At 38.9% G+C, this 24,723-nt stretch overlaps 3 protein-coding genes and 2 pseudogenes across 4 annotated transcripts; 2 read left to right on the top strand and 3 right to left on the bottom strand.

Moving 5' to 3' along the window:
- Window positions 1-362: 362 nt before the first annotated feature.
- On the bottom strand, window positions 363-9,991 carry LOC111342564 (uncharacterized). The gene is made up of 7 exons (XM_088738313.1): window positions 9,548-9,991; window positions 8,957-9,075; window positions 7,671-7,897; window positions 6,243-6,313; window positions 5,047-5,185; window positions 3,446-3,651; window positions 363-2,556 (listed from the first exon to the last, which is right to left on the bottom strand). Exons 1-7 carry the CDS (start codon window positions 9,888-9,890, stop codon window positions 1,109-1,111), a joined length of 2,553 nt encoding a protein of 850 aa, XP_088594439.1. The 5' UTR covers window positions 9,891-9,991; the 3' UTR covers window positions 363-1,108.
- A 47-nt stretch (window positions 9,992-10,038) lies between these two features.
- LOC111342559 (uncharacterized) lies at window positions 10,039-12,399 on the top strand. Its single transcript, XM_022949661.2, has 2 exons — window positions 10,039-10,520; window positions 11,720-12,399. Exons 1-2 carry the CDS (start codon window positions 10,100-10,102, stop codon window positions 12,130-12,132), a joined length of 834 nt encoding a protein of 277 aa, XP_022805396.2. The 5' UTR covers window positions 10,039-10,099; the 3' UTR covers window positions 12,133-12,399.
- Window positions 12,166-16,817, bottom strand: LOC111342560 (protein FAM32A). Its single transcript, XM_022949662.2, has 4 exons — window positions 16,552-16,817; window positions 16,236-16,392; window positions 15,093-15,146; window positions 12,166-13,297 (listed from the first exon to the last, which is right to left on the bottom strand). The coding sequence occupies exons 1-4, from the start codon at window positions 16,623-16,625 to the stop codon at window positions 13,229-13,231; spliced, it is 354 nt and encodes a 117-aa protein (XP_022805397.1). The 5' UTR covers window positions 16,626-16,817; the 3' UTR covers window positions 12,166-13,228.
- Window positions 16,795-17,787, top strand: LOC111342554 (retinol dehydrogenase 13 pseudogene; annotated as a pseudogene).
- Window positions 17,788-22,791: 5,004 nt separating this feature from the next.
- On the bottom strand, window positions 22,792-24,675 carry LOC111342562 (retinol dehydrogenase 13 pseudogene; annotated as a pseudogene). The gene has a single exon (XR_015993135.1). The product of XR_015993135.1 is annotated as a retinol dehydrogenase 13 pseudogene (transcript).
- Between the last annotated feature and the right edge of the window lie 48 nt (window positions 24,676-24,723).

Here is a 24,723-nt window from a genome sequence, read left to right as displayed (position 1 = left end):
CTAAAAAAGTGTGGTGGTATTTTTCTCCTATGATCTCTTCTCTCCTAGGTAATTTCTTCCCCTCTTGTACTTCTGTTTTCTTCTTTCAGCGGGTTCCAGTCCGCCCAAAAAATGCGCCCAAATCTGAATATTAGAAGGCAGCGTGTCGGACTTGCGATCCGCCGCTCCCGGGTTCAAGTCCCGCCCTGGCCACTACCTGGATTTCTTTCACGGTAGCCCCGAGTTTCAAATCCCCGGCCGTACTTGTAATATAGCCAACTGGTTTGCCTTCGGCCAGTTGGGATTCTTAATAATGTTATTTCAATTTGAATTATTTGTTTCAGTTGTTTGGTGGAAAACCTGTAAACGAGCTTCTAGCTAAGTGTTTCTCCACGTTAAACTGTTTATTATCATTATTATTATCATTAAACCCTTAAAAAAACTGTCTGCAGTTATATATATACGTTTGCGTTTTTAACTAAGCGTGAGTTTAAGATGGCTGGATATTGGCCGAAAATTTTCTTTTTTTTTTTTTTTTTGCATTTTTATGGACCGAGATGAAGTCGAGGTCAATAAAAATGTGAAAAAAAGAACGAGGCTATTATCCAGCCATCTTGAGCGAACAAGCTGGGTTAATAGAGGATTACTTGTCTTGCAAGAAGATCTCGCTTTCTTAAGAATTAAGAATGAATTGTTTACTTCGAGAGCAGCCGGGAAATAAAGCTAACTGTGTTTGTAGCACAACAAACTCAGAAAAGGGTCGTTTCTGTGTTCTTTGTTTTGACTATCTTCTACCGATTCTTGCATTTCCATCGCCGAAATTGTCCAAGAATTACGAAAGAAGTTCTAATTCTATTTATTTATTTATTTTTTCATGCGCGGGATTAATGCGGGTAATCCCAAGCGGGTAAGATGGGCCCACCTTGCCCGTTCGGGTAGCCAATCAAAAGACAGGATTCACTTCACCTTGTCCACGGGCGCTGCGAGTAATGTAATAAATCAAAACATTCCTTTTTACCACCCAAAATTACATGTATGTCATCTCGATAAACACTTACAAATTAAAACCTTACTTCCTGGACAAACCATTCGCTATATTTCGTCAATGATTCTCAGTTTGTTGTCATGGTTATACCGCTTCCGCTTGTTCCTTTTTCATAAGAAGCCTTAGAAGTCGCTTCTTGTCAGCCACTATGCGACTTTCCAAATCTACAATTTCCTTCTTAAGAGCATCTTCATTACTATTAGGAGCTAATTCCCTTACGCTGGGTTCAGATTTCGCCGATGATATAGAAGAGCGCCGCGAACGGGAATCGCTGTGGTGCCTTCGCGATAAGAGAGACGTGTATTCTCGTGAGAAGTGTCTTGATTGTGAATGAGACCGTGAGTCTTGTGAGTCTTGTGAGTCTCGTGAACGGGAATGTGAATTTCGCGTTCTTGATTCCCGTGATTCTGATTTACTTGACTGCGGACCTCTCGATCTAGATCGTGGTTCCCGTGATCGTGAGTTTCTTGTCCTTGATTTCTGTGATCGTGAGTGTCGTGATCTGGAATTTCGAGAGGTAGACTCCGAACTTGAACGAGATCGAGCATATTCCTTCGTTCGTCTATTTTGAATTTTCTCGCCGCGCTTTGTTCTTTGACAGTAACTATGGGATGGGCGTAAAGAGGACTTTCTCATCTTTTCTCGACGGTGTTTACCAGATTTTCTAGACGGAGATAAGCGTTCACTATCGGCTTTCAACCGTTTTTCGCTAGTATTCGATCGCCCTCGATGATGTTCTTTAATCACACGCTCTTCTACCGAAAGTGAGCGATCCCTTGAGCGCGGTTTAACATGACCAGATTGCCTTCGCAAACGTTTGTCTTCTTGAAAACCTCCCTTTCTTTGAGACAGCGGTCGTGATCCAGAGTTTGAGTGCGATCTAGACCCTCCCTTCCTTCGCTGAAACTGCGTCGGGTTGTTGCACGCTGATCCTGGCCGAACAGTGGGAGTTACCGGAGAGGCAGAAGTATCACTGCTGACAACGATAAACTCTGGTGGAGGTGAACAAAATTCCGAGGAATAAACAGAAGGACGTGTAGAAAAAGACGGAGCTGAGCCCCATTCAACGGTATTAGTATCACCAAAAAGCTTGCTTCTATTACTTTTGTCGTTAGATCTTTTAGGCTCTTTCCTTTTATGTTTGTGTTTATGTTTGTGTTTGTGTGAATGGCGATGATAATGATGGTGTTGATGTTTCTTCTTCTCCGGTACCACTGGTGTCACCTCTACTACAGTTTTCTTAGAAGATCTTTTCCTGTTTCTATGGCCGTTAGAATGAGACACCGTGTTGGATGCTTCGTCATTTATTGTGAGTTCAACGTCTACTTGAGTTGTGTGCGAAGTAGCTGACGAGTTCGATGAAAAGATGGTCACAGCCGTTTCCAAACCAGCTCGACCATTTAGTCCGGATGTGCCTGGTGATGAGCTTGGAGACCAGCTGTTGTTTTCAGTTTGCAACGCAGGAGAATCTCCTCTCCAGTCTGTTAGCGACAGACTTTCGCCCGAGGGACCCGGAACGGGTGTTTGCCAGCCTAATATGCAAAGGGAATCATCAGACATAAAAAGGAATTCGAGGCATTAGAATAGTATCCGAAATTCTGTTCAAAAGCCCTTAAAACACTTTCAAAAGCACATGCAAATGACCGCAGCAAGGTAAATATCCACCGCTGGCCATCGACACTAAGCGATATAATATAAAAACAACAAGATACTATAGCACAAAGAGACGATTTTAACCCCCTTATTCCTACTAACATTACAATGGGGCGCAAATCCCGAGCGCGTTTCCCGGGGGTCAATAGCAAAGGATATTACAAGTTTGACTTGGCAGTCAGGGCGCGCCTTCAACGTACCCATGCATTGTTTTTTCTTTAAAAGATCCAAGTCTTTCCCTTTCCTCTCTCGATTTTTTTTTTTTTTTTTTTTTTTTTTTCATTTTTCCTTATACAGGTTGAGGATTTGAAGCTGTCTTCATACTGCCGAACTGTTTAGAATAATTTCGCTTTTTAAGCACTTTCAGTGTCTAATAATATTCTTTCACGTCAGCACTGAGTACTCTTGAGAATATTACCTTGATGGGAAATCATACATAAGTGTTGCATAACTATTTTTCTTATCATTACTATTTTTCTTACTATTTTTTTTACTATTTTTCTGTTTTACCATTTTTAAGTGCGCAATTATGAAAGACTGGTCATGCTGCTTCAGAAAGGTATACCATGGCTAGTCCTACAAAAACCAATGTTTTCAATTCCACACCGCGCCACCGTAAACACAGTGACAAAAAAAAACAAACCACAAAGCGAATACCGATAAGGCTGAGTCTAATACCGTTGCATATACAACGTTTTTAATTCAAGATTCTAATTGGCTATATGGTATGAAATAAAATGAAAAATGAGTTGCTCAAATGGTTCGCACCTGATGTTTGACTGTGGAACACAGTCGGCGTATCTCTGAGTTCCTGACCTGTGTCGTTTTGCCAGTTGTACTGCGCACGCTCATCATAAGCAGTCATGTCAAAGGGCGAACGAGCAAAGCCCACGAACTCATGGATAAAATGGTCTGTTTGTTCAAATAGGAAGGGCTGTAGTTGACGAGAAAACTCTTCAGAACTAAGCTCAACCCTGAAAAGAAAAAAAAAAAAAAATCAATAAATTTTTACAACCTCATCAACCTCAGTCTATCAACTTGACACTGATCAAGAGTTTTGGCGTCGTGACTGTTTCGGTGGAAAAAAAATATTGAATTCCGAAAGTTTAATTCTTGAAATGAGATGTTTCATCTCAGGGATAAAAAGTTCTGTATATGCAGTAGTAAGTATTATTACATCGCACGCAGCGCCCGTGGGCAAGATGAAGCGAATCCTGCGTTCTGATTGGCTACCCAAGCGGGCAAGGGCCCATCAAGATTGCCCGCATGAAAATAATAGAGTAAGAACTACGTGCGTAAATCTTCGACAATTTGGGCGACGGAAAGGCAAAAAGCGGCATAAGATAATCAATACAAAGAAAACAGAAACGAATCTCGTGAGTTTGTTGTGCTTCAAGCACAGCTAGCATTCTTTCCAGGCTTTCCATTCTTTCCGAAGGAAACAAGTCATTCTTAACTCTTAATAAAGCGAAATCGTTCTGCAATATAATAAATCATTTATTAACCAAGCTTGTTCGGTCAAGATGGCTGGATATTGGCCGGGTTCTTTTATTTTTTGCATTTTCATGGACCGAGACTATGTCGAGGTCCATAAATATGCGAAAAAGAACGAGGCTAATATCCAGCCATCTTGACCGAACAAGCTTGGTTAGTAACGCACATTTATCATTGAGGGGCTTTTCGAACCTGAGTAGTCACGAGGGCCAATCAGAAGAAAGGAAAATACCTGGTACCTTTAAGAGCCAATGAGAACTCAAAGTAAAAACAACCAAACCGCCTAAAGCACGGGAAACGCGTCAAACAAATCTTGATCATAACATAACCAAAGTAAAACGCGCGCTCTGATTGGTCAATTCAGTGCTTAGCAAACCTCCCAAGTGTAACCATAACTTAATAGTGTGCATTGTGGTGTTTTACTATTTGTTTTATAACATAACAACGATACATGGTAGCAAAAGGATTCCCTTTTAATTAACTCCGAAATCTTACGTGACCAGATAAAAAAAAAAAGCGCGCGGAAACTAGTTCTTGCATTTGCTCACGTAAGCAGCGTACAACTATGGGCAAATGGTGGACACTCAAGAAGTTAGAGTCGCTCTCGGCTATCGCCTCGCGCGACCCTTGCGCTACTTTCTTCTTTCAGCGACCTACCACGTGCTTCCACAACTCAAGAGTGTACGCTGTGGTGTTTATCATTTGTTGATTGGTTTTTAGTTTTGAATCTGACTGTTTAATTGAGAGAGCGACACAGATATTTTGCACCAATCAAAGGGAAACATAAAGTAAATACAATGTCATCTCGGATTAAATGCGAGCGAGTATTCATTACAACTCAGTCTTAGAGTCATTTATATCTAATCATGACTTACTTGTTAATCAGAGACAAAATAATCTGAAGGACAAAACTGACATGACTCTCCATATCATTCAACAACACCCTTAAATCTCTTGTAAGCCATGGAATCAGTCGGTGGGTGCAAGCAGGATTAGCACGGAAAAATTCTGGCGCTACGAGAAAGATAAACAAGTTTTAAGAAATCTGACCCCCACTGAAGAAGATTACATTGAGTCTTGTAGACTTGTAGAATGAAGAAACCTAGATTATTGATCATCCTCCTGGGTGGAACATTACCCCTTTGAATTCTCCCTCCCCTTCCCCTCCCTCTCCCCCAACAGAGGCTGTCGCTGATATTTCATAATTATTCACCGGGTGGAGCTGGATAGTTAAAAATTATTCCACGAGCGCGCGTTGGATATGAGATGATAGATAGCTACGCGTCTCGTTGGCTATAATCATCTCATATCCAACAAGCGCGAGTGGAATAATTGTTTTATTGAAAAAAATGCCCCCAAGATATTAGACAAATCTTCTCGACTTTTGCAAGAAGAAACCGGATGTTACGATGTACAGATATTACATTATGGTATATTGGCTCGTATACCATAATGGCTAAGCCAATAAAAAGTGTTGAATTGCATTATCCAATTATCCAGTTTTTAATAATAGTGGATATTTACCGAGCCGCGTAATCATCCACAGTCAGCCACCAGCACTAACGCGAATAATTGTATATAACACTAAAAGATGATTTTCACCCATTTCTTCCTGGAACTATTACGGTATTTTCGGGCGCAAATCCCGCACGCATTGCTCGGAGGTGAAAAGCAAAGGATCATTCGATTAAGATTATTTGAGTAGCTAAAGAGCGTGCATTTTCCACATTCCCCTGTTTTAGTATGTACCAAAAGATTCGGGTACTTTATACAAGTTAAGAGATTGATATAAAATTGTATTGACTCAGTTTAGTAAGACTTGTTTCAACATCCTATCCCTAACTCTTTCGTTTGCGACTATAGGTGGTTTGCACGTTACGTCATCGCCGCCATGTTGGTGGACGTAAACAATAGACATCTTATTACTTCCTTCTGTTCGTCCACCAGCATTTGTTCCTTTCACCGTTGTTACCTGTGTCTCTGGAGATTGGTTGCAAACCACCTATTGTATCCAAAACTTGGGAATAATAATACTATCATGCCCTTAACATGTGATCATCTCAAAACTTACAAATGTCTCTCTGCCTTGGGCGTCCTGACTGAGTAACTCTTTGCACCCATAAGTTGTTTCTGTAGATGGTCCTGTGTTGAACATAAGTATAACATAAAGAAACGTTCACTTGTACTGCAGGACCCCTTGAGAATATTAGGGACTTTAAGCAGTCAGGACGGCAACGCCATGGATGACGTTAAAAAATGAGTTTCTACGTTTATTTAGAATTTCGAAAATGGCTGCATGTGTTTATCGTCTCACAGGGCGCCAGACCTCAAACTCAACATAACGCCTAAAAGTAGCGTTGAGTTCCAAATGTAAATTAAAATGATTTGCCACCGCGGTTTCGCTTCGCAGACGACGCAAATTTTGGTGATTTCACGTTGTTTTGCAAAAGACGGCTAAGAAATGTACAAAGTTTTAAAACGCACGTGCTGGGCTATTGTTGTGCCAATTAGATCTATTGTTTTTCCACATTCTCGTTGCCGTAGCTGTCGTGGTTTGCAGGAAAAAAATTAAATGTGTCGTGTTTTTCACCCAATGCACGTATTTTAATTGTCCTTTGGCATTCTCTACTTAGTTCTTATTAACCGAGCGGAAGGTCTGTATGGGAGAATCTTGACCAAGGTCACCAGTACAGACCGAACGCAGTGAGCTCTGTACCCGGCGACCGAGGTCAAGATTCTCCCATACAGACCGACCTAGCTCGGTTAATGAGATGTTTATTATATGGCTGTGTCTTATAAGCCAATTTTTTTATATTCTTTGTACCTTTTTTTTCTTGACCGGTCTAGATGCCGGTCTAGATGGGAAAATCTAGACCGCTTTCAATATTGATTTCAGCCAATCAAATTCGTAAATTCGGTAGTACCCAGTCCTTGTGAGACAGAGCCATATAATAAATGCCTATATTGCCCGCACAAACACGCCAAAGCTTGGTCATGCATTATAGTGGAAGGAGAAATTACCTTTGGATAACTCCTGAAGGGGAGGGGAGGGGATAGGAAGGGAAAAGAGGGGAGGGGAAGGGAGGAGAGGGGGAGGGAAAGAAAGGGGAGAGGGGAGGGGAGAGGGAAGTAGAGGGGAGGGGAAGAAGGGAGGAGGGATGGGCCATTATCTTGTAGGTAGTAGGATACAAGCCATTACCTTTTAAATGACAGTGAATATATGGAAATTGTGTACTGTATGTAGAATGTCGATTAAGTACTGAATTTGAAATTATTTTTGCAGTAATGAATACTTTTTAAGCAGTACAGAATACAAGGCCTGAGAAAAAATTCAAGCCTGAACAGGATTTGAACCCATGAACTCATGAACACTGCAGTGCCAACTGGAAGCTGGTCAATTTGTTGGTTCATAGTAAAACCCATAAAGTGATGAATAAAAATGGCTGTGAATATATGAACATCATAATTATAATTCTGTGAACTGCAGATTAAGAACAACCTTCTCCTTTCGCGACCCACTGCCTTTCTATCTCTTTGTGCTGCAATGTGAGTCTGCCGTTGTCCAGCTGGCTGTTCCCACATGTCAGTGTCACCCCTCTGGTGTTGTTGCTGTTGCTGTTGTCTGTGTCCTTCAGTTACTGTTGTTCTATAGCGGAAACGTCTTCCACCACTTTGAGATCGTTGCTGATTGGTTAGCACATGTGGATCAGGTTTGGAGAGAAAATGCTGATAACAAAAGAAAGAGTCATTTGAAATGGTTAAAACTGACAAGCTAACAGAACAGAAATAGAGCAACCTTTTGTTTTTTTTTTCTTTTCTGTACAAAGCAACATAACTGTAATCAAACTCCATGGACAAGACATTTGGAAATTCAGAGCTTAACATTGCTTTAAGTTAGTTGCCTCTGCAATCTTTCAGCAACAAACAGGCCACACTGAGGGGGTTTGTTAATAATTTAGAGCGCGGTGCAAACAGAAGTGTTAATTCTACAAATAAAAAGAACTGTTCAAAAACAATGTGCCAACTTATTTTGACGTGGATTCTAGTCTAAGTACCTGAGTTCATTCTTTCGAACCAAATTGACACACAGTTGAAGTATAAAAAACAACTTCCTAGGATGTATGAATAAAGTGGGTAGGTTTCTAAAGGAACTGTGGTACTGCATCACTAGGAGAGTATAAAAAAGTAGTTTTGATTTTATCAAATGAGTTGATAATGTAAACTAGCTATTGACGTTTCGAGTGTTATCCCTTCATTAGACTGGGAATGGAGGAATTATGGGCTATGTGTTATCTTCCTTGGATAGTTTGTATTTTGATCATGTGGTCTGATTATCTGGACGAGGGTATTTAAGAGAAGGACTCTTGTCTTCCACTGGAGGTTACCACAATGTAAGTCACTGTTACTGACACCATGCAATCCTTGTCAAGATTTCCCTCACATGGGTGATCAGACCACAGGGCAATTGAAAAAAGCCTGTAGGCCGAAAGTCAGGTGACTGTTGGTCAACTTTCTGCTAACTGTTGGCCAAATTTTGGCCTACAGGTTTTTTTCAGGGCAGTTCAAATTGGAAGTTTGAGATCTTCCAAATTTCATACCTTTCTATTTATGGCTAATGCTATGCACTATGGCTATAGATAAAAGGGGGCAATTTTGGTTTATAACTCTTTACATTTGGGGTCTTAAACTGAGGTAGTGTTAGAGGCTAAAACATGTTAGTATAGAAAGGGGGAGAAGATTCAATTTGGTTTATAGGGTTAATTATAAAGTGTAAATTGTCATTACCTGCTGGTAATTGTCCATAGATTTCACACTGTGAATAATTGATGTAAAGCTTGATTTGCACAGAGGGCAGGTCCTTACTATTTCTGACCATTGTAAAATACAGAAGTAACAGAAAGCATCTACAGTATAAGTTAAGGTTCAAGATTGTTTTATAGCATTAGCTTCAAATAGGAGAATGAATTGCAAAGGTTCTCTGTTAGAGGCAGACATTGCATGCAAACATATGAATCAAGCCGGAAGCCTAACCTGGCTTTGAGATGAAAGGACGTGGTTCTTTCTTTAGTTTCAGACAGCAGGAGAAACAAATGATATCAATAATAATGATAATAAAACTGTGTAAATATGAAAAAACCCTACCCTTTCAACCCAATTACTAGTAAATTCCATGAAAGCAATCTCATAGCACAGCTTATCCAACACAGGGAGGGTAAAGGTCTTCATTTGTACAAACCACCGCCGTCATGAACCTGGGTGACTGTCACACTTTGTTGCTGGAATTCATAGAACATCAAGTTATTTTCATAAACTGACAATCGTTACCTCAAGCCCATTCACTCATCTAAACTCTTATTTCACTTGTTAAAAGGATACGAAAACACTTATCAAGAAAAGCTTTGTTGTCATATTCACTGAGACAAACCGAACATGTTGTATCTTTCGGACTTATCCTTCCAGAAGTACATCGATCATCTGCTTGCAGATTTTTCTCGGGTGATTTCCTTTTCACATCGATGATTTGCACTTCATCATCACTACTGAGCTCCACTATATTGCAAGAAACACTTCCTGAGAACTGCTCTGATTGCGTAGAACAAAGCCCAGAACTGTTGTCATTTTCTTTTTCGATCTGGGGAACCGTATTTTTCCCGCTAGACCTTGCAATTGTGTCGAGCGCGGGATTTTCTTCCGCTGCATGGTTTTTTTGATCCTCCATTAATTTCAAGCTGCTATTTCCGAGGTAATCTATTTTCGAGATTCTCAGAATTTGTTACTCAGCAGTTTCGAGCGGTTCGGCTTTTGAGCCTGCGTACAAAATATTGCTTGTTAGCGGATAACTTCTTTCAAAGAAGCTTGATTCAAGTATTTGCAACAATTTGTCTTTCTTTGACCCTCGCTACCTTCAACTGCAGTTATTCTGCGATCATGAACAACATTCAAAATTTTATCCTTCGTACTCCAAAAAATGTCGTTCGAATCGTTCGTCTGGAAGGCACAATCGTCTCTCAGTCTCGACAAGGGCCAGGTATTTTGAATTTACGCAAGGTTGAAAAGCACCTCGACAAAGCGTTCGTCGTCAAGAAAGTCAAGCCCAAAGCTGTGTGCTTGCAGATCAACAGTAGGGGAGGATCCCCTGTTCAGTCAAACTTAATTTATCATCGAATACGGGCTTTGGCGAAAGAAACGAAAATCCCAGTGCTTTCATTCGCGGAAGACATGGCCGCCTCCGGGGGGTACATTTTGGCTTTGGCGGGTGATGAAATCTTCGTGGAGCCAAACACCATTATCGGGAGCATCGGTGCCCTTTCTCAAGGGTTTGGCTTCGAGGAAACCATAAAGAAACTAGGTAAGGGGATAAAAGCAAAAGCCGAATATTTCATTCCACGACGGATTGGAGTAAGACTGACCTCTCTCTGTGACGAGGTAATTTTTAAGGGGTATGAATTTTTGAAATCTAAATCCTCAAATGGGCCTCTCCCGAATATCTTCGTCTCGCATTATGAACCCCTCCCCTATTCCCCACAAAATTGCAATCCTCTATGCAGCATGTGATGCCTTTTTCTGATTAAAGGTGGATAGAAGGGATTGGGGGGGGGGGGTTCCTTTTCCCTTGAACTCCTTCTCCTAACCCTTTGTCTTGCATTATGAACCCCTCACCTATTCCCCATAAAATTGCAATCCTCTATGCAGCATGTGATCCCTTTTTCTGATTAAAGGTGGATACAAGGGATGGGGGGAGGGGGGGGGGGTTCCTTTCCCCTTGAACTCCCTCTCCTAACCTTTCGTCTCACATTATGAACCCCTCCCCTATTCCCCATAAAATTGCAATCCTCTGTGCAGCATGTGATGCCTTTTTCTGATTAAAGGTGGATACAAGGGATGGGGGGGGGGAGGGGGTTCCTTTCGTCTTGAACTCCCTCTTCTAACCCTTCATCTCACATTATGAACCCCTCCCCTATTCCCCATAAAATTGCAATCCTCTATGCAGCATGTGATGCCTTTTTCTGATTAAAGGTGGATACAAGGGATGGGGGGGGGGGGGTTCCTTTCTCTTTGAACTCCCTCTTCTAACCCTTGTCATTTCCCCTTTATTCAAAATTCCCTCTATTTCTGCCTTTTATGTGAGTGTTAAGACTCCTCTACTGTTTACTTTACAGAGAGCACAAATTAAAAACCCTTTGAAACAATTGATTGCATCAGAAAATTGAATGCAAGGCTAATATTTTTACCCTTCACACCCTTACATGAGCATCTACATTCTCCATGGTTTCCTTTGGTATTTACAAGTAAATTTTTTCAACAATCAAAGCTTCTTGGGTTGGCAATAATTTTCTTTATTCTTAGGATCCATATGAATGATTCAGCTTTTATAACTATAAAGAGAAATCAGTTGCTGGTTACTCTCAGGGCTTAAGGGTTTTACTACATATTCCTCTAACCCAAAGGTACTACTGACAGTTGTAACTGTTTACTACATATTCCTCTAACCCAAAGGTACTACTGACAGTTGTAACTGTTCTCTTGTTTTGTGTCTGCATTGTCTAGGTATGGAGTCACGCATTTTCACTTCAGGTGAGCACAAGGTTCGAATGGACCCCTTTAGCCCTCTCAAGCAAGAAGATGTTGATTATGTGACAAATATGCTGAAGCAGCTTCACAACAACTTCATTGAATTGGTGAAAGAAAGGCGACCATCACTTGATGTCAAACATAAAACTGTGTTTAGCGGTGATTTTTTCACTGGCAAGGATGCTGTCTCCATTGGTTTAGCTGATAATACCTGTTCTGATTTAAGAGCTGTTTGTCAACAAAGGTTTGGTAAAGATGTTAAATTTGAGCGCTGTGAGCCTCCTACTGGTCTTTTAGGTGAGCTGAAAAATTTTGGCAGTCAGATAAAAGTTGAGGTATCAATGAATGACATGCTGGAAGAGATGGCTTTAAAACAGAACAAACTTTAACTACAAGGTGCTTTTCACAGAAAACACTTGCAATTCTATTGTTAAAGTAGTTTTTTAGCATCGACAATGTTTATAAAGACTTAAAGAGAACATACAGTTTTAGCCAAAGTTATCAAACGTGCACAAAGCAACCAGCATGTTAGCTTTGATAGTTTCATGTCAACTCGAACCCTTTCATTTCCCAGTGTGTCTGAGGGAGTGTTGTAGCCGTCATTCTGAAATGGAAAGACCAAGGAGTCTCAGGCAAATAAAACAGTTTACTATTGAGGGTATTGTAAGAATGAAAAACTAGGGAAAGCCAAGGGGTTAAGCACGAACAATGAACCATATCCCCTTCCCACAGCTGTAGTTTGTTCCCATCAGGCTTTTCTCCATCCTAACCAACCAGTATTACTTGGCAACACCCAGTCAAGATACCGGTCTCTATAATTCAATAATGGGAAGACCTAGGACCACACAAATGCCGGTCCTTTGTGCAGCAGCTCTTCTTGAAGTAGCTAAACATGTAGAAAGACATACCAAATAACAGCTGTAAAGGACACTAAGCTAATGTCTCCAGTAAGCATTTTTGGTTACATAGGAGATGCCACCTTGTACATTGTGAAAGTAAAAGTGGGCATTTTAAAGGTACAGTGTTGATTAATTCAAAGCTCACAGTCTGTGCATATTTGCTAGTGAGTCCTTAAACTACTCCTCCATGACATGGATGTCCTCTCTACTTTGGATACTTAACCCAGAGTAAGGGTACAAGAGCATCCTATCCTACTGCTCAAGAGGAAGACAATAGGCAAGCAGGCTGGAAGGGGTAAGAAGAAGTGGGTCCTCTTGCTTTTCCTTGATCCCCCTTTTTTACCCACATCTACAAAAATTAATTAATCATTGTGGCTTTGTAAAACATCCCTTGTTTTAATTTTAGCTAATGCTCTCTGATGAGACCCTGGCAATTCAGGACAACTACCATAATTATACCACTTGCATGATAAGTCTTTTATACAGTAGGTTTTTTTTTTTCCTAACAAAATCCACTGTAGAGAAGCAATTTGTTTGCCTTCTCTCCACCAAGCAACCAATTGATGACATCAAAGTGATAAGAAGATCATTTTGTCCAGCTGACTTTTGGTATGTCATAATGTTCTGAGAGACCATCAAGATAATCATTAAATTTCTGAAAAAAAGAATAAAAAAAGAAATACCATTTAAGCCCTCACATTTAAAATAAGTAATGGTACAACACCCATAATACTCATCAAGGATTAAAGCTTAGCATTTTCAGCTAATTCTGGTTTGCCTCCTTGTCAAAATCTGCTACAAAGGCTGATTTGTTAGCCAAAAACCCTGCATGTAAAATTGAAATGGGTATGGTAAAAGTTGAATAAAAATGAACAAAAATAGCCACGTTGTAATCAAAGTGGGATTATTTTCTCGAGCATCACAGATAATGAATATGGATTGATAATTCAAACATTTCACTTCCAAAGACTGTGATAAAAACAAGATTTCTCAAAGTCCTTTTAGAGGGCATTCAGTTCTTAAAATGGCGACATACACAGTTGAATTGTTAGCCAATTTGAAAACAATTCTTGCATGGTTAAGTTACTCTTCAGAATCTTGAAACTACATCAAGTGGGTAGATTTTCATAATTATTACTTAACATGGATTTCATGTTGCTGAAAGCCTGTACTGTAGTTGATCAAAGATCTGATAAGAACACACTCCACACACTAGATGCAGCCCAGTGTGCCAATGATGTTCTTACCAAATTTTGACATCCATCTGTGATCTATTCAAGGTTCTTGCACTTTTTCAGGAACCCAATTTTCAAGGACTTTTTATGTCAAGGACCTTAAAGGGCTTGACACTAATGGTAGCCCACTAGCCACAGAGCAGTAGAAATTCAGTTTTGGCTGGTGGTTTTCGATTTCCACTCGCCAGTTTGACTAGTAAATAAACTGAAATTGTCGTAAAATCTATGATGTAAGTTGAAAAGTTAGTGTCAAGCCCTGCCTTGGCTCTCAAATTCAAGGACCTTTTGCCTTAAATTGGAGCTTATAGCAATAAAAATAAAAAAATAGAAAACATTGCTCTTAATTGTTAAAAGTAACAGATAAAAGTTCAATGAGCGTCACTTCAAACATGCACATCAAAGTGATCATGTGCTAGGTAACCAAGGTTATTTTCAATGCACCAATCAGGTACAAAATATATAAAAATAACATGTCAATCATCATAATCAGTCGCGGGATTTGAAAGGAAAACTCGTTTTTATGATTTGTGTTAGAAACTTACAGTTTTTACACCTAAAACAAAAGAAAACTTCCAGTTTGATTCATCTGCACTTATTTTCAAAGACTTTTCAGAAATTTACAAGGACCTGAGACTAAATTCAAGGGTTTTTGCGCCCTTGAAAACAAAAAATTCAATTCAAGGGCTTTCAAGGAGTGTGGGAACCCTGTCTATTACCGGTAATTAAAATTAAAGACCCACAGCAACATGGAATCCATTTGTTTTATATGATAATTGCATCTGTACTCCACTGGAGTATAGGTAAGAACCAATCCAATTGTGTATGAAATTCAGCTTATCAAATTATTACCCACAATGGAGATAAGAATTCAAGGGGGTTCTGGACATACTTTGTAATACTTATGCAGTATATTGTAGAATTGCATCATTGAATAAAATCTCACCTTCTCATTGGTTAACGAAGTGAGGTATTTAGCATGGAATTGAGAGTTGAAAATGAGGCTAAGTGATAAATTATTGTTTCACATCTGCATATACATACTATAATTAATGCTGTTTTCTTTTTTTCTTGTTTTCATTCAACTGTGTAATTCAAGAAAATTGATTGCTTCACTCATGAATTCAGTGTTAAATTGCACTTGAAAACCAATATCGCAATCATCATGACATGGAATTCCCTCGTCAAGTAATTAATTTTCCTATAGAATTCACATACCTCAACTCTTTGCTTGTGGGTTTTCTCTGCCTTCTTCAAAATCCTCTCTGCTGCCTAAATGATGAAAAATAACAAATTAATAAATAGATTTTGAAATTATAGTGACAATTAAAAACACTAAAAAAATTAACTTAAATTTTAAATGATAACTGACAACATGAGATTTCCACTCTGTTTTACTTTTGATGATAGTTTAAGTCTTCAAACTGAAGTGACCTGCACCTAATTTCTCCTTAGAGTAAATGTCAGCTCTAAAATTAAGAAAATCTCTATTATGGCAAACTTACATTTTATTTCTTAACTCACTTGATTAAAACCAAATTACCTTCCTAAGACTTATGATTATTCAGTTTACAAATTCTCTAACATCACAAGGTCACAACATAGAGGAGCCAAATCCAAAGGTCACAACATAGAGGAGCCAAATTCAGAGGCTGACCTATGGTCAGCAGAAAATTATTACACAAGATGGGTTTTTAGCGTTAAGCATAAAGATACATGTCTACATACTTAAAGCTCAGTTTAGACATAAATTACATGTATTATCAACCAGATACATACTTAAGCAATCACTTCTTACTAAGCTATCACTGACCTCTTAATTCAGACTTGCAGTAAGAAGCAGAATCTTAGCAACTAACTATTGTATTATTAACCAGATACATACTTAAGCAATCACTTCACACTAAGCTATCACTGACAACTAAATTCAGACTTGCAGCAAGAAGCAGAAACTTAGCAACTAACTATTGTATTATTAACCAGATACATAAGCAATCACTTCACACTAAGCTATCACTGACCACTTAATTCAGACTTGCAGCAAGAAGCAGAAACTTAGCAACTATTATATTATTAACCAGGTACATACTTAAGCAATCACTTCACACTAAGCTATCACTGACAACTAAATTCAGACTTGCAGCAAGAAGCAGAAACTTAGCAACTAACTATTGTATTATTAACCAGATATATAAGCAATCACTTCACACTAAGCTGTCACTGACCACTTAATTCAGACTTGCAGCGAGCAGAAACTTAGCAACTAACTTTCTTGTCTCACTACTGCTGTGCGAGTGAACATGGATCAAACTGACAGGATCCCTTCCAAACGGACATCAAATAAAGTGATTAGTCACTCACCCTTTTCTCTTTAATTTTATCATAAGCAATTTCAGCTGGTGTTCGTGTATCAACCATTTCCTCTTCGTGCTCCTCTTCACTTCGATCATTTTTTCCTTTAGATGCACTCTGAGACAAATCTTCAAGCACTTTCTTTGCCTTGTTCTTCTTTTTCTTCCTTAATAATACAAAAGGATTCAGGGAAACAGCTAAAGACACTTTCAGAATAATTAAGAAGCAAAGTAGTCTTCCTTTGTGAGGGCAAAATTTCTTGAGGATATCTAAGAAATCTCAGTTTAATGAATTATTAGGTAGAAAATATAAAATAGACTTTTACTTCTTAACGCCTCCGTCTGAGACTCCTTTTAGCTTTAAGGTACCACGACTGACTCCTTCATAAGCGTCCGCCATTTTGTGTTCTATACCAAGCTAGTGTTGATTTCTGGGAAAGATCAAAAGCGTTAGGTCACGCAGATTGGTCGCGCAACTCCAAGTTATCTACGAGTCACGTAACTCCGGTGCTGCCGCATTAGCTGTCCTTTATCCCAGTAGAAAATATTTTTTAGGACCACGATGCACTAGCACTAAACGTATGAAGGCAAAACTGTTGTTATCACCGGTGCAAATACTGGCATTGGAAAAGAAACAGCAGTGGATTTAGCCTTGCGTGGGGCAAGAGTAATCATCGGTTGCAAGAACATGGAGAAAGGCGAAGAAGCTCTGAAGGAAATAGAAGAACTAAGGGACTTGTCCTTGGAGTCTGTCCACAATTTTGCAAACAAAATGCTGAACAGTGAGCCACAGTTGGATGTCTTGGTCAATAATGTCAAAGTGATGGCCTGTGATTATTAGAAGACCAAAGAAGGATTTGAGATGCATTTCGGAGTCAACCACTTGGGCCATTTTCTGCTAACGATGCTGCTCTTGGATCTGATAAAACATTTATCACCAAGTCGCATTATAAACGTATCGTCCTCATTTCATGCTAGAGGATCTCAGAGGATCAACTTTGATGACATTCACTTTGAAAAGAGCTACAGTCCATTGGCGGCCTATTTTAACAGCAAGTTGCATTGGCCAACATGCTCTTCACACAAGAGCTCAGCAAATGCCTAGAGGGTACACATGTTACTGCGAATTCCCTCCATTCAGGGGTGGTGAATACAGAACTCACCCGGCACTCCTTTCTGTCCAGTTCCATGCTGTTCCCATTCCTCTGGTATTTCATTAAGACCCCTGAACAGGGAGCACAAACCAGTATTTACCATGCAGTTTCAGAAGAAATGGAAGGTATTAGTGGCAAATATCTTGCACTTGTGCAATCAAGGGTGCATGCAAGGGTGCCTTAAGATGACAATGCAGTCAAGGAGGTATGGAACCTTAAGCATGAAGTTGATTGATTAGGATAAATAGAAATGTTTAACCGCTTAGTGCAAGAACAATTCTAATATGCGATGAGTTGTGGATATTCCCTAACTCTCCTTATTCACAGCAGATCATTATAGTCCATGTAATATATTCTTATGTCATCATACCCATGATGCATTGTGAATAAAGGAGAGAGAACACACCATGTGGTTGTTGTGGTTTTCTTAGTGTGATTATCCTAAAATACAACAGTCCACATCCATCAGAAGGGACACAATTGTTCATGGAACACTGTAGAATGAAGATCTGGTATATATAACCCTCTCCTCGTCGAGATTGCCAAAGACTGAATCTCTCCTTGCAGTATCAATACTTTGGAGAATTGGTATTCAACCTTGCCAATGAAGGGATGATTCTTTTCAGTATTCTGAAATTCAAGTTAAAAAAGTGGATCATATTTTCCCCTGAGAATTACATGTAAGTCACCACAAGCTCTGACTGTAGTCTAATATGCAAAGGAAGCCTAACCTTTTTCCCTTTAAGTGAAGAAGGCACCACACCCACAGAGAAAAGTATATATACATGATATAATAAGATCATTAGACTCTGTTTGTGCATGTTAGAATCATCAAGGCTTTGATATGGTGTCATCTCTCACAGCCTTCAGCTATTGCCAGTTAATAGAAAACTTTTCCTTGATTTTTCATCCATCATGCTCAAACTGAAATTCAAAAATTTCCCAAATTGTTCCATCATGTGAAGTTCAAAACTTAGGAACCTGGTTTGACTCGAAAATGAGAATGCTAAGTCATATTAACAGAACTTGCTCATCCACTTTCTATTATCTTAGTTTGTAATATAGAATTAGGAAATATTTCTTTAAGTCACCTAGTCACCAAATCATTAGTTCGTGCTCTTACATATAACCAGTCAAGGAGATTATTGTAACAGCCTAATACTAAATGGCCTCCCAAATTCACATATCATGAAACTCCAACAGAATTACAGAATGCCACAACTCAGTTGGTCAAAGGAACACCAAGATTCTTTTGTGTTACGCCATTGTTTTTTCTCCTTCATTGGCTGACCCAATTAGTTACCATATGAAGTTAAAGATTCTACTTTTGACATTTAAGTGTTTATATGGTCTAGCTCCTAATTATTTATAATTGTATTAATTAGCATCATAAAGCAATCCATGAGGTACTCTCTTAGGTCAAACGAGTCTTTGTTACTCAAGTTAGCTTGTACTAACCGCCTCCCGGTTAGCTCAATTGGTTAGAACGCTGGACTGTTGTGTGGGAGGTCGAGGTCAATGGTTCGAGCCCCAGCCAGACCAACACTCAAGGTCTTAAAATAACAGTTTTTTTTACTGAGGAGAATGCGCTACCTGTCTTTAATATCAAGAAATGGATAGACATTCTAGTCTTCTCAGATAAGGACGAATAAACCGTAGGTCCTATCTCCTGCATCTAGTAATTAGTTAATTTGGTTAGGCAGGGGACGTTAAAGAACCCACTCACGAGATTACTGTGATGTGGTCTGGCCTGTTTACTGGGAATTGGGGGGAGGGGGCATCTTCAAATAAGTTTCCTTCGATTGTTTGTAAATTGCTGATGCAGTCTGGCCAGTCCCCAAAAAGTGTTGTGATGCGCATTTGATCATTTCCACATGTTAATTTGTGCAGTATAAATATTAAATTATTATTATTATTACTTATCAGATTATTAGACTTTGAATCTGTTCAGATTTGACTCCATTATTTATAGTTTTCCAGACACTTTGACATAAAAAAAAAGGAGTAGATGTGACCCATCCACCCCTTGGTGATTGAGCATTCCAGTCAGTTGCACCTTATCTTTGGAATGTAATACCTTCAACAGTTCTCAACATAAAGACACTGGACACTTTCAAGACTGCTGTTAAAACTAATTTTTTATTTAATTTAGCCTTCAAACAGATTTTTATTCCTGCATGTCTTATCTTTTAACTAGTTTAATGACAAGGCTGTTGCTGCCTTTGATTGTATATGGGTTTGTAGTATTTAATAGTTTCTTATGCTTTTAGTTGCTTTTAACATAATTTATTTTGACATTATTTTGAAGAGCAACTGAATATATCCATATAATGGTTCTGCGCTATATAGGGAGGCAGTGTGGCTGAGTGGTCAGCGCATTATAGACTTGCAATCCACCACTCACGGGTTCAAGTCCTGCCTTGACCACTTAACCTGGGTTTGTTTCATGGAAGCTCCAAGTTCAAATCCTTGGCCATGCTTGTAAATAGGCAACTGGTTTGCCTCCAGCCAGTTGGGATTTTTAACAATATAATGTTATGTTCAATTTGAATTAATTACATGTATTTGTTTCAGTTGTTTGCTCAGCCCCACTAGCACTTGTGCAGCTATATATAAACACGACCAATTAATGGTAAATAAAAGTTTTTTTTATTGGATGCAAGATCCTTGCAGTAGATAGCGCTGTTTAAGCAATAGCGAAAATCAGACCTGAAAAAAATCAGGCCTGTACGGGATTCAAACCACTGACCTCTGCGATACTAGTGCAGTGCTCTACCAATTGAGCTAACAAGCCATTTGGGAGCAGGCCGTTAACTTGATTCGTAATAAACCCTTGAAAGTGATAAATAAGATACAATGAAATATATGAAGTTCATATATTTTGTACTGCGGTATTATCTAATACCGCAGTACAAAATATATGAACTTCATATATTTCATTGTATCTCAAAAGTTTTTTTTTTTAATGTAATTATTATAATTATTGTTATTATTATTAGTATTATTATTATTATTATTAATAAGAAATTGTTGAAAGTGTGTATGAAATAAAGAAGTTGCTGAAAGTTAGGTATTGTTGTATTATGTCCAGAAATTCATTCTACTCAGCTTATCTAAACAGCCATGGGATGTCTCCATAATTGATTAAACAGTCATATGACAGGAGTACAGCATATATTGACAAGGAATTTCAGGGATATTACATGGCAGAGTGGAGATTATGAAATTCCTTTTTCAGCACAAGAAAAGAAATCTCATACCTCCAAGTGTCCATGTAATTTATTTTATTTATTATATAACCACTTTTAAGGAAAAACTGAACCATTTCACTTTTGCTGTGAAAGGCAAAATTTCTTTTGTAACCATAGTGATGTTGTTATTTTTACATGTGAAAATAACATGTAATGTGGAGACTTGAACTTCTGCATACCAGATAGATATGGCTTATCAGGCTACCTGTTTCTAGGTATGGCAATCTGCAGTCTTTCCTTACACTTAGGTAGCATGCCAGAAAGCCATAAAACTCTTGAACAAAAGCTCATCTTTCAAACCGGCAGTCTAAATCCCACAGGTGAATAAAGGCTGATAGTTTCGAAAGAAACTGTTTGGGGCTGCGTTGGTGGGGGTAACGAAATAATTTGGATATATCAACAAAGTTGAAATGGTCAATTGGTCACCCGGTAACGATTACAAAAGCTGACGTTTCGAGTGTTAGCCATTCGTTGGAGTGAAAGACGAAGGGCTAACATCAAAATGTCAGCTTTTGTGATCGTTATGGTGGCCAATTTACCATTTCAACTTTGTTGATATATCCAGATTAAATCCCAAGGGATCAACGAACGCTTTTCATTCCACTAATTTATTCGTGTTTTTCTCGCTGCCATGTTCCCACCAATAACGTAGCTCCATTTTCTGCCTTTCAAAGCACACACAACCCACAATTCATCTATTGGCTCCGACAAAGGGCTGATGCTCAAAACGTTAGCTTTTGTAATCGTTACAGTGGCCAATTTACCATTTTAACGTTGTTGATAAAATTATATTATCCAAATTATTTTGTTACCGCCACCAATGCAGCCCCAAATAGTTTCTTTAGAAACTATCAGCCTTTATTTACATGTTTCCAGGGTCTGTAGTTGGGATTTTTCAATCCTAGGATTTTGGAATTTTTACTCTGAAGCAGAATTTGTAGAAATAATGAAAAGGAGTTAGTGTACCTAGTGTTCTATACTCCTGCCTCAAAGAAAAGAAAGCTGTTTTAGTTGAACTTTTTAAAAAAGGGGCCATTAGAATATAAATCCTGGTCTGTGAAATAGAGAGCTGCTATCCTTGATTATCAAAAGAAAAGTCAACCCTGGAAGGATCACTTTCATATATTATTTTCATGAAACTGCAGTACACATAATGTTCACATAATCAAATTCATCGATGTATCACTTCAACAGGTATAATTATGATCCAGTATGATGACCAGCTCCCAGTTGGCATGTTAGCTCAGTTGGTAGAGCACTACACCTGTATTGCAGAGGTCATGTGTTCAAATCCTGTATGGGCCTGAATTTTTTTTCAGACCTTATCTCCACTACTACATAGGTAGGGTTCATTACTGCAAAGATCGCTTTCATACATTGTAAAAATCAACCTTTTTAACTCATCATTTCCATACCTCTTTCAGTCTGCCAAATCATTTTTTTTTTTTTTAAAGGTCTGGAAAGGAGCAGACTGACAGCAATTAATCTTTATAAAAATAGCGACACATTTAAAACTATAAATTTAATCCTAAATTTTACTGAACCATTTCAGTCAGGAGCATAAATTATTTTCTCCCTTTCCTGCATGCTTGACAGCTGTGAAGCATTGGTGTTTGGGAAATCACCCATCATTTAAACTCCTGTGATTAATGAAACTAATTATAGCAACAACTGGCTCATGTGCCGATTTGCATGTATCATGATATGAAGCACAGGGAGGTTGTGAACCACTTTTGTGAACCTGACTCCTTTTACTCGTCTTCACTAAGGGTGAAACTCACACAGATTGTGAACCACTTTTGTAAACCACTCCTTTTACTTGTCTTCACTAAGGGTGAAACTCACAGATTGTGAACCACTTTTGTAAACCACTCCTTTTACTCGTCTTCACTAAGCGTGAAACTCACACAGATTGTGAACCACTTTTGTGAACCCTTCCTTTTACTCATCTTCACTAAGGGCGAAACTCACACAGATTGTGAACCACGTTTGTAAACCACTCCTTTTACTCATCTTCACTAAGGGTGAAACTCACACAGATTGTGAACCATGTTTGTAAACCACTCCTTTAACTCATCTTCACTAAGGGTGAAACTCACACAGAAATGTCAGGAAAAAACAAACCCTAGTGGTGGTTGTGAAGGACACTACATCTGACAGGTATGGTAAAGAGATTAATCATTGATAAAACAGTAAACAACATGCAAGAACTGACAAAACTGCAAAATTAATGAAGCTTTAAACTACTGTAAAACTGATATTAAAATATTTTAAAATCCTAAGTTTTCAACAATACATGACATCATCAGGGATAAGAAAAAATTAATACTCCACCTAACTAAGGCTTAAATACAGTTGTAAAGTAAAAGCATGTGAAAAGTGAAAGGATGCAAGGAATAAAATGTATAAGATAAATAATAAAGAGGTACAAATATGAATAAAAAAATGATCAAATGAGTAATTAGTGTCAAGGTATATAAGGTCTCTCTAGAGATATCCTAAAAAATCATTAAAACAAGACTATTGTTCTAATAACTATTTTAATGACTAAATAATTTTTATTTTGACATCAATTTTAAAGAGTAGTTGTGAAAGCCTCATTTGATCTTTTTTCAGGTTTATTGTCTAAAAATTAAGCTACTGAGGGGCAACATTCAACAATTAACATCCAACAATTACCATCACCCTTTTATTGCTAATTGAAAGAAGGTTTGACTCAACATTAGAACACATTTTGCTACTTTAAAGTCATACAACATTGACTATAGTTATTAATTGGCACCTAACTCTGAAACCCATTGCTATAGTTCGTACTCCAATAATTTACTTCACATGCATGACTGTGTTGCACTACACATTTGTAGACCTGTAAGTGATATATTAACTAAAATAAACGTGCACAGAAAAGCTTTCTCTTAAAGAAACTCTCAAACTCAAAGACTTCCTCACAACAGTTCTAAGCTTTATGCATGCCATGTTTAAACTAAGTAATCAAGGTTTGTTTGTATTCGACACTTGCAACATAAATGGCTCCATTTCGGACGAAATGTTTATGTTCATTTGTCCAGTTTGACCAACTTCACGCTAAGATCCCACAACTTCTTTGCTGCATCATCATCTTGGGCACCTTTGCATGGCTCCTTGATTGCGCAATCTGCCAGGTATTTGCCACTGACACCTTCCATATCTTCGGAGACTGCACAATAGATAGTTGTCTGGGCTCCCATCTCAGCACTCTTGAAGGTGTACCAGCGCAGTGGGGCTACAAAAATACTGGACAAAACGGAATGCCGTTGCAAATCTGTACTGACTGCTCCTGGATGGAGGGCATTAACTGTAACATGGGTACCCTCCAGGTGTTTGCTGAGCTGTCGTGTGAAGAGCACGTTTGCCAACTTGCTGTTAAAGTAGGCTCCCCAAGCACTGTAAGTCTTCTCAAAGTGGATGTCATCAAAGTTGATCTTCTGGGAACCCATAGCGTGGGCTGAGGACGACACGTTTATGATGCGACTTGGTGCTGAACGTTTTATCAGATCCAAGAGCAGCATCGTTAGCAGAAAATGGCCCAGGTGGTTGACTCCGAATTGCATCTCAAATCCTTCTTTGGTCTTCTGATAATCACAGGCCATCACTCCAGCATTGTTGATCAGGATATCCAATCGTGGCTCACTATTCAGAATTGTGTCCGCAAAATTGCGGACAGACTCCAAGGACGACAAGTCCAGCTTCTCAAGGAAGACAAAAGTGCTGCCACTTCGCTCTTGAACCTCCTTCAGAGCTTCTTTGCCTTTCTCTATGTTCCTGCAACCGATGATTACTCTTGCTCCACGCGAAGCTAAATCCACCGCTGTTTCTTTTCCGATGCCAGTATTTGCACCAGTGATAACAACAGTTTTGCCTTTTAGGCTTTTGGTGCTGGTGCACCGGGGTCCTTGGAGGAATCTTCTACCAGCATAAAGCGCTGCAAGAGCCCCAACGCCGATTGCTACTGGAACCGCCATACTGTGTTGGTTTTAGGTGGATGAGTCAGCTACACAAAATACATGTAATATCAACAAGCGAGTACCCAAGCTCCTTTGGGTAAATCTGTCAC

This window comes from Stylophora pistillata, chromosome 11, assembly GCF_964205215.1.
Source record: "Stylophora pistillata chromosome 11, jaStyPist1.2, whole genome shotgun sequence".
Taxonomy (NCBI): domain Eukaryota; kingdom Metazoa; phylum Cnidaria; class Anthozoa; order Scleractinia; family Pocilloporidae; genus Stylophora; species Stylophora pistillata.
This window is presented reverse-complemented; position numbering and strand designations above follow the sequence as displayed.

What these genes read in the sequence shown, in the direction of transcription:
- LOC111342564 (XM_088738313.1), bottom strand. Translation starts at nt 9,890, where the DNA reads ATGGAGGATCAAAAAAACCATGCAGCGGAAGAAAATCCCGCGCTCGAC. An exon ending in TTTTCTTGATAAGTGTTTTC is followed by an intron (nt 9,076 to 9,547) that starts GTATCCTTTTAA and finishes CTTATACTGTAG; the next exon opens with ATGCTTTCTGTTACTTCTGT. An exon ending in GTTCCACAGTCAAACATCAG is followed by an intron (nt 2,557 to 3,445) that starts GTGCGAACCATT and finishes TTTGCATATTAG; the next exon opens with GCTGGCAAACACCCGTTCCG.
- LOC111342559 (XM_022949661.2), top strand. Translation starts at nt 10,100, where the DNA reads ATGAACAACATTCAAAATTTTATCCTTCGTACTCCAAAAAATGTCGTT. An exon ending in GGAAACCATAAAGAAACTAG is followed by an intron (nt 10,521 to 11,719) that starts GTAAGGGGATAA and finishes TGCATTGTCTAG; the next exon opens with GTATGGAGTCACGCATTTTC.
- LOC111342560 (XM_022949662.2), bottom strand. Translation starts at nt 16,625, where the DNA reads ATGGCGGACGCTTATGAAGGAGTCAGTCGTGGTACCTTAAAGCTAAAA. An exon ending in ATAAAATTAAAGAGAAAAGG is followed by an intron (nt 15,147 to 16,235) that starts GTGAGTGACTAA and finishes TTCATCATTTAG; the next exon opens with GCAGCAGAGAGGATTTTGAA. An exon ending in CCCACAAGCAAAGAGTTGAG is followed by an intron (nt 13,298 to 15,092) that starts GTATGTGAATTC and finishes TCTTTTTTTCAG; the next exon opens with AAATTTAATGATTATCTTGA.